We start from the raw sequence: 14,242 nt of genomic DNA, 5'->3' as shown, positions 1-14,242 counted from the left end.
CTTCCTCTTGTTTGGTTAAGTCTTCCTTGGCTATGAGCTGTGGGAGGGGTAGGGAGGGAAACAATAGAACTTCACACCACTTACCTGCCCCCATGCTCTAAATGAAAAACTTACCATCATCTGCAGCAGTTCTGTTTTTTTTTTTTTTTTGCAGTTTTTGGCAGGGGCTGGGTTTGAACCTGCCACTTCTGGCATATGGGGCCAGTGCCCTACTCTTTGAGCCACAGGCGCTGCCCAGGAGTTCTGTTGACAGCCTTCTATTCCTTGAGCCTTTTGATTGGGATGACATGATAAGCATTATGTTTGCAATTGGCCATCTTTTTAGCTATTTTTGGATTTTTTTTTTTTTAAAGACAGAGTCTCACTCTGTTGCTCTGGATAGATAGAGTGCAGTGGTGTCATAGCTCACAGTAACCTCAAACTCCTGGGCTCAAGTGATCCTTTTGCCTCAGCCTCGCTAGTAGTTGTGACTATAGACGCGCACCAAGACACCCAGCTAGTTTTTCTATTTTTAATGGGGATGGGGTCTCACTGTTGCTCAGGCTGTCCTCAAACTCCTGAATTCAAGCAATCTACACCCTTTCGGCCTCTCAGAGTGCTAGAATTACAGGTATGAGCCACTGTGCCTCCCGCCTTTGCTACTCCTTTCTGGAAATCCAACATTAAGAACGTCCAGGTACTACATATGGTGGGAAGTTTTTTTTTTTTAAACACTATATTCTGAGTTTATTTTCTCCTTCTAGTGATTTACAGTTCTCATCGGGAAAACTTACCTTTCTGCATTTTTCTAGGTGGTATTGGGATCCTGTGGTTTCAGGCATAGGACATATTTTTAAGGCTTTGGGTTCCGAAATGACAGGAACCACAGATTGGCAAAGAAAAGACTGACATTTTAGATCAGGTAGTCTTGACATAGACCTATTTTCTTTTTCTTTCTCCCCTCCCCTCCCCTCCTCTTTCCTTCTTTCTTTCTTTCTTCTTTGTCGCCCTCGGTAGAGTGCCGTGGCCTCACAGCTCTCAGCAACCTCAAACTCTTGGGCTCAAGTGATTCTCTTGCTTCAGCCTCCTGAGTAGCTGGGACAGGATGCCTGGCTATTTTTAGAGATGGGGTCTTGCTCTTGCTCAGGCTGGTCTCAAACTCCTGAGCCTAAGCAATTTGCCTACTTCTGCCTTCCAGAGTGCTAGGATTATAGGCATGAGCCACCATACCTGGCTAGACCTACTTTCTAATGTCAAAAGAAAAGTGGTATGAAAGATACAGGTATCTCAAGTCTTATCTGTGAAAGTTTTAAATAACTAAAGCAATAGCTGAGCAGTTAGATAATAGGGGAAATTCACTGTTCCCAGGCCTTGGAAGACTAAATATTAACATTTGCACTTTTTTTAGTCTTTAGATTGTTTTAAATCGAATGTTTTCTCCAAAATAGAGTGTTAAACAGGGAGGGATCCTTGGAAAACTCACAGTCCTGGGGTGAAGGGGTGAGATGAAGCTTAATACCATAGGCTTGAGCACAGGAGAAAGCAAGGCTGCAGGAGCTGGTTCCTTTAGTGTTCAGCATTGTTCCCTTCCGTCTCTTCTCCAACTTACCTAAATTAAGTTTTTTTGCCAGGGAAGGATACTAATTGTCAAACAGGTCACATAGTCATGTTTGGCAAAAGGGAATCAGAAGAATGAATAGTACAATGCTCAACTTCAGGCTACTTTATAATTATTTTTCTTTTTAGAGGAAGTCTTGCTCTGTTGCCCAGGCTGGAGTGCAATGGCTTTTCACAGGTGCAATCATCATAGTGCACTATAGTGTCAAACCTCTGGGCTCAAGTGATCCTCCCACCTTACCGCCTTGAGTAGCTGGGACTACAGGTGCATGCCACTATGCTCAGCTTGGGCTATTTTAAAATTACCTGAGAACGACAATCTGAAATTTCTAAAATTGTAGGAATTAACATATGAAGACTCTTAGAAGTGATCTAAGAATATACCATCTTAAATTTGCTGCATTTTGCTGCCAATAGAAGGCCTACTTTCTCCTATGGCTGTCTTTAGCTGTCCTAGCAGACATTCATTTTAAGGACTCCTAAGTTTCTAGGCAACAGCTACATCTGAGATTTCTGCAAAGCAGGGACAATATAGTTTGATAGGAGGGAAAATAAGATCAAGGCAGACTGGCATAAGCAGCAGGGATAGAAAGTGCCTTAGAATAGCCCATTTCAATTCTGCTTTGCATCATGCCTAGGGCATAGACAAAGGGCACGGAGTTAGACTATTAAATGTCAGATTTTCCTAAGGGCATTTTGGTGGTTAAAGCCAGGGATTTAGATTCAGATACATTTAAGGAACACAAGCCAGCACAGTTCTTTAAAGCTTTCGCTGAATATTAATGATTATATTAGAACCAAGAACATTTATTAAAAAGTGAATTGGCTCTCTGGAAAATAAAGGGGGCAATAACATTTGATATTGTATACAGTTATCTTTAGATTCTTAAAGATAATGGAAAAAGAGCTTTAATACCCAAATGTAATCCTCAGATAATCCCAACCCCTTATTTTTGGCAGAAGCCCTAGAAAAGTAAGAAGTTTGACCAGACCAATAAGGCTAGTCTTGATAAATGAAGACTGCTTCAGGATAGGCTTCAATTGGTAATGTTGTGTCATTCACCTAATTATTGATAGATGAATATCACATGTAGGGAGGCTAAGACTATAATGGAGGTTGTTTGATTTGTTAGACTTGATACTTAAACTTAGTCTAAAGCAGTGGTTCTCAGCCTGTGGGTGAACTGTATTAAAGGGCTGTGGCATTAGGAAGGCTGAGAACCCCTGGTCTAAAGGATCTTGAGATCTGCCTTATTCTTTTTTTTTTTTTTGCTTTTTTTTTTTTTTTTTGCCTTATTCTTGAAGCAGTGTCTCTTCAGAATCTGAAAGGAAGTGTCACTTGAAGTGGAAAACAATCCTTTGGCAAGGCAAATCAAGGCAAATAGCTGAAGGGTGAGGAGAGGGAAAACACAATACTTTCCAGTCAAGTGATATGAATCCATTTTCTGTTCAAGCTACTTAATTTCTCTCCTCCCACCATATGTTCTGTGATTTTTCAGAGGCTTGGAAGTTTTTGATGTCATAGTTAAGTCTTTGAGAAGTGGTTCTCAATCTTGGTTGTGCATGAGAATCGCTGAGTACCATGGCGTCATAATAGCTCACAGCAACCTCAGTCTCTTGAGCTCAAATGATCCTCTTGCCTCAGCCTCCTGAGTAGCTGGGACTACAGGTGCCTGCCACAACTCCTGGCTAATTTTTCTAATTTTAGTAGAGATTAGGGGCGGGGGGGGGGTGGTCTTACACAGGCTGGTCTTGAACTCCAACTCGTGAGCTCAAATAATCCACCTGCCTCGGTCTTCCCAGAATGCTAGGATTATAGGCATGAGCCATCACGCCCAGCCTGAGTAGTTTTAAAGTGACAGAGCCTGGGGTCCCATTTCAGAATTATTGGATCAGAATTTTCAAGAATGGGATCTGGCTAACTGTGGCTTAAGGATTCCACAGGTGATTCTGATTTGCCGCCAGGGTTAATAGGCCCTACTTTGGGGAAAAAAATACCTTTAGAAGGCCTCCTCTAGTTTATAGGAGGAATTGCAGCTTCTCTAATGCCACCAGTTGGATGATTAATTCCACTTTTAAATCCAACTTTTTTCTTTACAGGGTGCCAAATAGAAGTCCACAGAAAGTGACATAACTACTCACCTACATGCTCAAAAATCCAAATTTTACTTACTGTTGGCATTCCTAATCCACTGTACTAGGTCTTGAGCCAAATGTCTATATATGCCATATCATTTAAGCACTTCCACAGTTGTATGAGGGATTATCACCATTTTATAGATTAGGAAGCCCACTCAGTGGTAATAGCCTAAAGTTACTATTGGATAGCATGATTAATGTTACTTGATGGAATACACTTAAAGTGGTTAAAGTACCTAGTACATAGTAAGCAATTATGTTACCTTTTTTTTTTTGAGAGAGAGCGTCTCTGTTGCCCAGGCTAGAGTGCCATGGTATCAACATAGCTCACAGAAATCTCAAACTCTCTGGCTCAAGCAGTCCTCCTGCCTCGGCCTCTTGATTAGTTGGGAACCACATCCAGCTTGTTTTTCTGTTTTTAGTAGAGACAATGTCTTGCTCTTGCTCAGGCTAATCAGGAACTTCTGAGCTCAAGTGAGCCTCCTGCCTCGGCCTCCCAGAGTGCAAGGAATATAGGCAAGAGCCACCGCACCTGGCCCTGTTTTCTATTTTGGTCTTAACGATTCAACAAATAAACCAGCATACCTACTGAATGGTTACTGTGTCCAAGAGGTGTTGTCTAGATCAGTGTTTGTCTGTATTCTTCCCTTGGAACATTTCCACCAAAACCTCTTAGGGTGCTTATAAATGCAGACTTGTAGGCCTTGGTTTCTTAAGCAACTTTAAATGCCATTGTATTAGCCCAGGAGTTCTCAAACTTGAGTGTACACTGGAATAAGCTGGAGGGCTTGTTAAACAAAAGCGTTCTGGAACCCATGCAGAGTTTTGGATTCAGTGATCTGGGGTGGGTCCTGAGAATTTGCAGAATCACTAAGCTAGAGCAGAATCACTAAGCTAGAGCAGTGTGAGGGATAGGAAAAATATTACATACAATTCCTCTCATTAAGGAATGCTTGACATAGTTGGGAGAGATAAGACATACACTTAATATACCAGAAATATAATGTATATGTTCGACAAGACACAGTATAATACAATATAGTACTTGACATTGGATGGGATTGTTAGGAGGAGATGGGATTTGAGCTGGGTCCTAAAAGATGATGAGTTCTCAGGTTCAGTAGAGAATAACATAGGCATTCTTGATGGTGATAAAAAGAGGGAAAGTGTAGAGGTTTGTGGGGGCGGAGTGGTAGATATTTGTTTGCCTGGCATGGAGCTTTGTATGGACATTTGTGGAGACATGAGACCAAAAAGGTTAGTGGCAGTCTGTGAAGAGCCCTGAAAGCCTCTCCCTGTCCCAGACTCCACCCATGTCACAGCTGTACCAGAAGTGCTGGGGGGCCAGAAAGAGGAAGTCTCCCCTGCTGAGTATGCAAGAGGAACCACAAGAAGGCTCTGGGGTTGTAAGCCATCATGACTGATTTCATCCACAAGCCAATGGCAGAGGCAACGGAAGACCCGTGCACCAACCAGGCTGGGTCCGTCCGCCCAGAGGGTGTCACCCTGCAAGCTGAAAGTGTTTGGGGCAGGCATTGCTGTCTGGATGCTCCTCTCTCTCGGTGGCCATCATGTCTTTGACATCTGCTTATCAGCATAAATTAGCAGAGAAGCTCACTATCCTGAACGACCGAGGTCAGGGGGTTCTCATCCGTATGTATAACATCAAGAAGGTAAGTGTGAACAATGGGAGCTGGTATGAGTCATCCCAGCAGTAGTAGGGCAGGGCACCCCTAGGCGGGTAGGTCCAGCATTTGGACCCTGTCTTCTTTTCCACTCCATACCGGTCTTCAGTCAGTCACTGGTTATATAGGCCAGCCAGTTCTGGGAGGCAAAAGGGAAGGCACCTTTTCAGGGCTTCCCCTTTCTAGGTATGATTCTCCCCCTAAGGAGAGCACTGCTTTCCCCGGGGCATGGGGGGAAGGGGTAGGAGTGTGGGGGAATAATTCTGTCGCTACTGATTTGGATAAAGGTCTGGTGTCTAGAATTCTGGGTTTTATTTATTGCTGATCTTCCATACTCTGAAGAGATCTAAAGTTGAGTCTGGCAAAAGCTTCCATAGAAGTACTTCTCTAAAAGGAAAAAAAACCCCATAGATATTTAGATAAACAAAGGGTAGGTGTCTTCTGAGGGACTTAGTGTGGGGGAATTTCTGTTATGATTATATCTGTGTTTAGGATAGGCACTTGGGGTTGGGAGAAGCTGGTGGCAAGGCTAGGGCCTATCAAGCCATAGGAAGTAAAGAGGTAAAGACGGTATTTTCCTGGAAGAGAGAGCAGCGAACTTGGGGGAAGGAACTTTGGTGTATTTTGGAATAGATCACCAAGAACATGGTTTCTGTGTCTCCATGAATCCTGTAAATGTTCTTTGGGTTAAGATGTGTACATAATGGACTAAACCGTGACCTGGAGTCTCGTACAAAGTCTGACTCTGAGCGGTTGCTTTTCTCGCCCCTTCCGGCTGCTGTTGAGGGGCGGAGAAACAGCTTCCTCTTTGTGCTGGGACCAAGCAGATGTTATGTTTTACCCAGCAAGACAAAATGCCCAGGTTGTTATTTAGCTCTTAGATAGTTGCCTCAGTGTCCTGGAATTTGTTCCTGACCTACTCTCATGCTTTTATGGTTAATTCCCAGATTGCTTTTCCCTTAAAAGAACTTGTGAGAATGGATGATACAGGAAGAGGCATGTTTTTGAGGGGCGGGGGGAACAGTTGAAACAGAGTATGATTTATCCATGCAGACTTGTGCAGACCCCAAATCCAAGCCACCTTTCTTACTGGAAAAGTCCATGGAGTCATCTGTGAAGTACATCAACAAGAAATTTCCCAACATAGACGTCCGGAACAGCACTGTGAGAACTTGATCCCTCTTCTCACCTGTCTCTAAAATAACTCTCTGCTTGGATGGCTGAGATTCTTCTCTTTTGACTGTCTCCCTTCAAACTTGGCAGGGGATGGATGGAGTAACCTTCTTTTGGTTTTCCTAGGCTCCACCATAGGCTTCAGGTTGTTGTAGAATTTTGAGGTAAGATGGGATTCTTTCAGGGTAAGCTGGAGCAAAGCACTGCCCATTTCTCCACTGAAAGATTCGTCTGAAAGTCAGCTCCATCAGCCCAGGAGGACGCATGTATTTCATTGCTGTCCCTGGTGTCCACTCAGTGTTTCCTTGCTAATTGTCTTAGAACTAGGCATCTAGAGGGATATTACTTCTTTCTTATTAAACATTAGCCCTGGATTTCTAACCCATCTTACCTATAGCATCTTCTCATTCTGTTTCTTTTGACTTTGATATGAATAGTAAACTTCTTCAGCTGAAAGAGTCTTTGAAATTTCCTCTCACTCAGTCCTCTGCATCTAGTTAGGACCATAAACAGCCATCCTGCCCAGATAGAGAATCTCCTCTGTTTAAAAGACTTGCAGTGGATATGGAGAGTTTTCAGCCTCTTCTGTCAGTGTATTTCAAACCTCTTTAAGAATATTTTACGTGTAACCACTGTTCGTCTTCAGTTACTTTGATTAATAATCTTCTACTTTGTATTTTTTTTTTTTTTTTTTTTTTGTAGAGACAGAGTCTCACTTTATGGCCCTCGGTAGAGTGCCGTGGCCTCACACAGCTCACAGCAACCTCCAACTCCTGGGCTTAGGCGATTCTCCTGCCCCAGCCTCCCGAGTAGCTGGGACTATAGGCGCCGGCCACAACGCCCAGCTATATTTTGGTTGCAGTTTGGCCGGGGCCAGGTTTGAACCCGCCACCCTCAGCATATGGGGCTGGCGCCCTACCGACTGAGCCACAGGCGCCGCCCAATTATCTTCTACTTTGTATTTTTAATCTTGTTTTGTGTTTCTTTCAGCAACACTTAGGACCAGTACATCGTGAAAAAACTGAAATAATTAGATTCCTCACTAACTACTACCAGTCATTTGTGGATGTCATGGAATTTCGGGTGAGTTTTCTCTAACCTAGGTCCCGATGTAGGCATGGCCTTTAGAAGATGTTTGTTTGTGTTGCTTAATATAGATTCTTGAAAAAAATGAGATGTATTGATATGGAAAGTTACCCAATTGTATTATTAAAATGAAAGCAAATTGTGGAATAGTATATGACACATCTTATTTTTATTTTAAAAGATATATAAGCTTGTATGTATATAGTGTTAGTATGTATGTGGGAAATATTTGGAATATTATACATTAAACTGTTACAAATAACTATCCTTGGGGATGGATTATGATTGGCTTTAATTAACTAAGCTATACTTATTTTTAAGTGTACAGTCCAGTGGTACTAAATAAATTCATAATGTGCAACCATTTTTCATCTTGTAAAACTGAAACTCTCTACCCTTTAAATAATAACTCCCCATTTACAGCCTCTCAGCCCCTGGAAAACACCACTCTACTCTCTGTTTCTATGATTTTGACTACTCTAAGTACCGCATGTAAGTGGAATAATAAGTATTTTGTCTTTTTGTGACTAGCTTGTTTCACTTAGCACAATGTTTTCAAGGTTCATCCATATTGTATCATATTGAAGAATTTCTTTCCTTTCTAAGGCTGAATAAATTTCATTGTATGGATATACTACATTTTGCTTATTCACTTATATGTTGATGGTTACTTGGGTTGCTTCCACATTTTAGCTATTGTGAATGATGCTATGATGCTGCTATGAACATGAATATACAAATGTTCATATCTTTTTGGGACCCTACTTTCAATTCTTTTGGATATACAACCAGAAGTGGAATTGCTGGATCATATAATTCTATTTTTAATTTTCTGAGGAATCGCCATACTGTTTCCCATATTGTACCATTTTATATTCCCACCAACAGTACACAGGGGGCTATACTTCTTCCACATCCTCACTGACAATTGTTATTTTCTTTCTTTCTTTCTTTTTTTTTTTGAGACAGAGTCTTACTCTGTTGTCCAGGCTAGAGTGCTGTGGTGCCAGCCTAGCTTACAGCAACCTCAAACTCCTGGGCTCAAACGATCCTCCTGCCTCTGCCTCCTGAGTAGCTGGGACTTTAGGCACACGTTTTACCACAACGCCTGGCTAATTTTTCTATTTGTAGTAGAGGTGGAGTCTTGCTCAGGCTGGTATCAAACTCCTGAGCTCAAGAGATTTTCCTGCCTGAGGGTCTCAGAGTGCCAGGTTTACAGATGTGAGCCACCACACTTGGCCCTTTTCAGTTTCTTGTTTTTTTTGGATAGTGGCCATCCTAATGGGTGTGAAGTATTCTCATTGTAGTTTTGATTTTCATTTTGCTAATGATTAGATGTTGAGCATTTTTTCATGTGCTTATTGACCATTTTTATATCTTTGTAGAATGTTTATTTCACATCCTTTGCCTATTTTAAATTTGGTTGCTTTTTGTTGTTGAGTTTTAGGGTTCTCTATACAAGTTGAGTATTTCTTATACAGAATGCTTGGGACCAGAAGTGTTTTGGATTTTGGAATATTTGCATTAGATGGTTGGGCATCCCCAATCCAAAAATGAGCATTTCCTTCGAGTGTCATGCTGGTACTCAAAAAGCCTCAGCTTTTGGAGCATTTTGGATTTTTGGATTAGGAATGGTCAACTCGTATAAGCTGTCCATCCTTGCATGATTTAAATTTTAAAAATTTAAAGTATTTTCCCCTAATCTTTTATTACAAATCTACTGAAAAATTTCAGAGTGCTACAATGGATATTGTTTTATAATTCTCCTAGATCTCCTAATCATCAGCATTTTGCCACATTTTCTTGTCCCTGTTTTATTTTTTTTCCTGAATCATTTGAGTTAGTTGGAGACATCATGACATTTATTTCCCAAAATATTTAAGAATACATCTGCTAAGGACAAGAATATTTTCTTACCCAACCATAACATAATTATCATATTCAGGAAATACAACATTGCTACAATATCATTGGCTAATACATGGCTTATGTTCACATTTCTCCAGTTGTCTCAAGAATTATACCTTGGATTTAGTTATGTCTCCTTAGTTTTTAATCTAATAATAATTCCCTGTCTTTGTTTTTCTTTCTTTCTTTCTGTTTTTCTTTGTTTTTGAAGAGTCCAGGGTAGTTATTTTTCAAAATTTGGATTTGTGTTATTGTTAACAGCTTTTAGTAGCAGTACTACAAGGGTAATATTTAAATTTTAAATAATGAGCACAAAGTATTTTTAGAAACAAAAAATTAAACATTATTTAACGCAATGATTTTGCAAAACAAATTGATAATGTGTTTCTAAAGTCTTAAAAATTAATGTAGTAATTCTATTTCTAAAAATTTTTCTTAAGGAAACAACCAGATAAGTGCAAAGATCTATGTATGAGAATGTATTCTGTTGCATTATTTATGATAGTTACAACTTGATCATGGTTGAAAGTTCAGAATATGTGTGTGTAAATGCATATTCTACAGCTGTTAAAGATGTTAATACGTATATCAATTTGCATGGAAAAATGTTTTTCACATATTGCTAATGTGTTGAAAAGTAAATTACAGTGCAGTTTAAGATGTCCATAAAATGAATATTTACATAGCTAAATATGCATATAATGAAGATTGGAATTTCTGACTCATGGGATTATTAGTGGTAGCAAAAATAATTAAACCTATCTGTATTTTCTAATTTTTCTACAATAAACATGTATTATTTATATATTTAAGAATAATGCAAATTTTCCTCTGAGCAATCCAAGGGCTGGCATTGTAATATTTTTTCGGATGTAAGAGTATAGACCCTTGCCTTAGGTGTTCTGTGCCTACCCTAGTGAAGCTAATCCAGGGCATTCATTAGATCACATGATGAAGAGAGAAGCGGGGATGTGAAGAACTGTAAGATCAGAGGGAGTGTCAGGTCAAGGGTATTAATCTTGGAATCGAGAGTGGTGGCTGGGAAGAGGGTTGGCACTGGTATAGACAGTGGAAAGAATGCTGGAAGCATATAGAAAAGCTTCTTACTAGAAAAAGAGTCCAAAGGGGATTTTAGAACACTTGCTGCTTGTTGCAGTTGTAAACTTCTGAGCTCAAGATGTTTGGTATGGCTTGCTAGGCCAGCAATGGAAATAAGGACACTAAAGTATAGTGCACTGTAAACTAGGTAGGACTGAATTAGACAAACTTGGTTTCACAGCTCAGTTTTACCACTTACAAACTGTATGACTTTAGACAAAGAACTGTTGGAATCCCAGTTCTCTTATCTATAAAATGAAGAAATAAGATTTACTGTTACAGTGTGTTTGTGTAGTTTTTTTTTTTTTTTAGACAGTCTCACTTTGTTGCCCTGGGTAGAGTGCTGTGGTGTCATAGCTCACAGGAACCTTAAACTCCTGGGTTCATGCAATCCTCTTGCCTCAGTCTCCTGAGTAGTAGCTGGGAACTATAGGTGCCTGCCACAATACCCAGCTTGTTTTTCTGTTTTTACTAGAGATGGAATATCTCTCTTGCTTAGGCTGGTCTTGAACTACTGAGCTTAAACAATCCACCTGCCTTGGCTTCCCAGAGTGCTAGGATTACAGGTGTGAGCCACTGGGCCCAGCCTGTTATAGAGTATTTGAGAGAATTAAATGAGATAATGCATGTAAAACATTTATCTCAGTGTTTAGCATATAGTAAAGTAATAGGGCAACAAATATTAATTCTATTCCCTTCTGTTCACTTTGGACTCTTGTATTTGGAATATAAGATCTGACATTGCTTGTTTTTGTAGCTGAAAATGAACTTCAGCTAAATCCCGTGGAAACTGTGTTGCAGGCTGGAGCTGGAGCTGTAGAAAGGTATTCCTAGCAAATGGGGCAGTATAGACCCTAAACAGAGATCTAGAGGTCATGTAGCATAAAGGGAGGATCATGGCTCTGGGTTCAAATTCTGTGACTAGCTCTGTGATCTTGGGCAAGTTTTTAAACTGCTCTTAGCTTTGGTTTCCCCATCTACTAATTTAACCATAGCCTTTCTGGGAAGATAAATTGGAAAAAATTTTTCAACACATTTTCTATGTTCTGACAAATATATATATATATATGCCTGTGTAGCAACCGCTGCAATCAAAGTATAGGAAATTTCTGTCAACCCCAAAGTTCCCTGTATCTTTCTCCCCTTCAGTCAATTCCTGCCCTTCACTCCTAGCCTCAGGCAACCACTGATCTACTTTCTAGAATAGATTTTTCTTTTCTTCATATAAATGGAATCTATACAGTATGTATTTGTTTGTGTCTGGATTCTTTCACTCAGATGATGTTTTTGAGGTTTATTTATTTATTATCCAATCACATGCATCAGTGATTCAGTTCCCATTTTAGCTGAAAAGTTTTCCATTGTACAGGTACAGTTTGTTTATTCACTCTTCTGTTGATGGATGTTTGGATTGTTTTCAGATTTTGGCCATTATATGTAAGTTGCTATAAACATAAACAAAAAAAAGTACAAATCTTTGTGGGACATTTTCATTTCATTTGGGTAAATCATCTAGAAGTTGAACTGCTGAGTCATGTGGTAAGAGCATGTTTAATTTTATAAGAAACTGCCAAACTTTTTTCAAAGTTGTTCCATTTTATCTTCCCAACAGTAATACATGAGAGTTCCAGTTGCTCCACAGTCTTGTCAGCACTTGTTATTATCAGACTTAAATTTTAGCCACTACAGTGAGTGTATAGTGGTATCTTATTATAGTTTTAATTTGCATTTCCTTGTGGACTAATATCATTGAGAATCTTTTTGTGTATTTTTTATCATGACATGCCTTGTCAAATCTCTTGGCAATATATTTTAAAAATAAAAATATGCAAAATATACTCTTTGATCTAACAATTTTACTTTTATAGAAACAGAAGTATGAATGTACAATTAGGCCAGGAACTGGTAACAAAATGAATGAGGGGTGAAGGCTGAATGCATTGTGGTATGCCATAGGCTATTATTCAGCTATCAAAAAGAATGCATTAGTGCTCTACCTGATGACTTTGAGGATTTTGAGCAAGTAAGATGAATGAGAAAAGCAAGAAGGGTATAATATTATCTTAATTTCATAACACAAATGTTGACTAAAAACCCGTCTTTCTCTTCTTTTCTATCTAATAGGATTATATAAATAGGGAGAAAAATAAGAAACAATGAATCAGTTTGTTAAACTGGCTTACCTGGGGTTTGGGCAGGATGGAGGGTGGGTGCTGATGTCAGGGCAGGGAGTGTCCACAATAAAACTGCGTATTAGACAAAATTACATAGAGAAAGAAAAAGAATTCCTGTCACATGAGAATGAGAGTTAAATGAAGTACATGCAAATTACCTAGCAAGTACTTGACATGTGCTGGGTGGTCAATAAATGTAATAGAAACATGGCATGTTGGGTAGTAGCCCATTTGTTAATGATTAACTCCTGAGAGCAGGAGGCAGAATCCAAGAACAGATTTACTCTGGGGTTTGTTGATAAAAATGGGTTTGATTTTTGGAACTTCAGAAACTGCGTATTAGATGATTTGTGTTTTGCCAAATTTTTTATGTGGAGAATGGGACACGGGGATAATGAGATCACAGACGGTGTGCACAATATCATAGAGACTTGTGCCGTAGAAATGCGGGCATTTGGCAGTGTAGCCTGACGAGGTCCTACTGATGGCTTGCTGAAGAGGAAACTCCTCTTTTCAACAATGCCTTTCTTCTGTCATTTGGTGCCTTTCGAAGACCTCAAATTCTGGTGGTACGTGTCACCTCTTTATTTTTATTCACTTTCATCTTCAATTCCACCCCCAGGATCATGTATATGAACTTCTCAACACCATCGATGCCTGCCAGTGCCATTTTGATATCGTAAGATCTTTTGCAATTCTCTTCTATTGTAGAATCAAAGAAAAGGCCGAGGTGGGTCAGTGTAGGGTGGTCTAGAACTGGAATAATGGCTGTTGCGTTTGTTCCTTCTCAGGATTATAATTGTTTTGTAAAAAGTACTAACAGTAAAATATATTTACATGTTAAGCAGATCAGCAATGTGCTTTAATGAATACAAAATTTACATAAAATCTTTTTTTTTTTTTTTGGCCGGGGCTGGGTTTGAACCCACCACCTCCGGCATATGGGACCGGCGCCCTACTCCTTGAACCACAGGCGCTGCCCTACATAAACTCTTAACTTCATTTCTTTCAGCTTCCCAATGCTACCTTATTTCTTTGCCTCCTTGTATCTTGAGTTTTTTTTTTTTTTTTTTTTGAGAAAAGGTCTCACTCTGTAGTTTAGACTAAAGTGCAGTGGTGTAATCATAGCTCACAGCAACCTCAAACTCTTGGGCTCCAGCGATCATCCTGCCTCAGCCTCCTGAATAGTTGGGACTACAGGTACCCACCATGATGCCTGGCTAATTTTTGAGCTCATTTTTATAGACCCTGACTTTGTTCCAACTTTCTTCTTTTGAATCTTCAGTTCTGTCAGTTTCTGTTTCTTTCTTTTTTTCTTTTACTTTTTTTTTTTTTTTGAGACAGGATCGTTCTGTTGCCCAGGGTAGAGTACGGTGGCTCAGT

General features: G+C 39.8%; 1 protein-coding gene across 1 annotated transcript in view; it reads left to right on the top strand.

Annotated features, from left to right (window-relative positions):
* Positions 1-5,177: 5,177 nt before the first annotated feature.
* Positions 5,178-14,242, top strand: part of NCKAP1L (NCK associated protein 1 like) — a 54,056-nt gene continuing 44,991 nt past the window's right edge. The window contains exons 1-4 of the mRNA XM_053557377.1: positions 5,178-5,408; positions 6,474-6,584; positions 7,584-7,676; positions 13,482-13,538. Coding sequence (XP_053413352.1) covers positions 5,307-5,408; positions 6,474-6,584; positions 7,584-7,676; positions 13,482-13,538 — 363 coding nt within the window. The 5' untranslated portion in view covers positions 5,178-5,306. The remainder of the gene's footprint in view (positions 5,409-6,473; positions 6,585-7,583; positions 7,677-13,481; positions 13,539-14,242) is intronic.

The sequence above is a fragment of the Nycticebus coucang genome, chromosome 12 (genome assembly GCF_027406575.1).
Source record: "Nycticebus coucang isolate mNycCou1 chromosome 12, mNycCou1.pri, whole genome shotgun sequence".
NCBI lineage: Eukaryota > Metazoa > Chordata > Mammalia > Primates > Lorisidae > Nycticebus > Nycticebus coucang.
The sequence above is the reverse complement of the archived record's forward strand: the minus strand, read 5'-3'. Positions and strand labels throughout refer to the sequence as shown.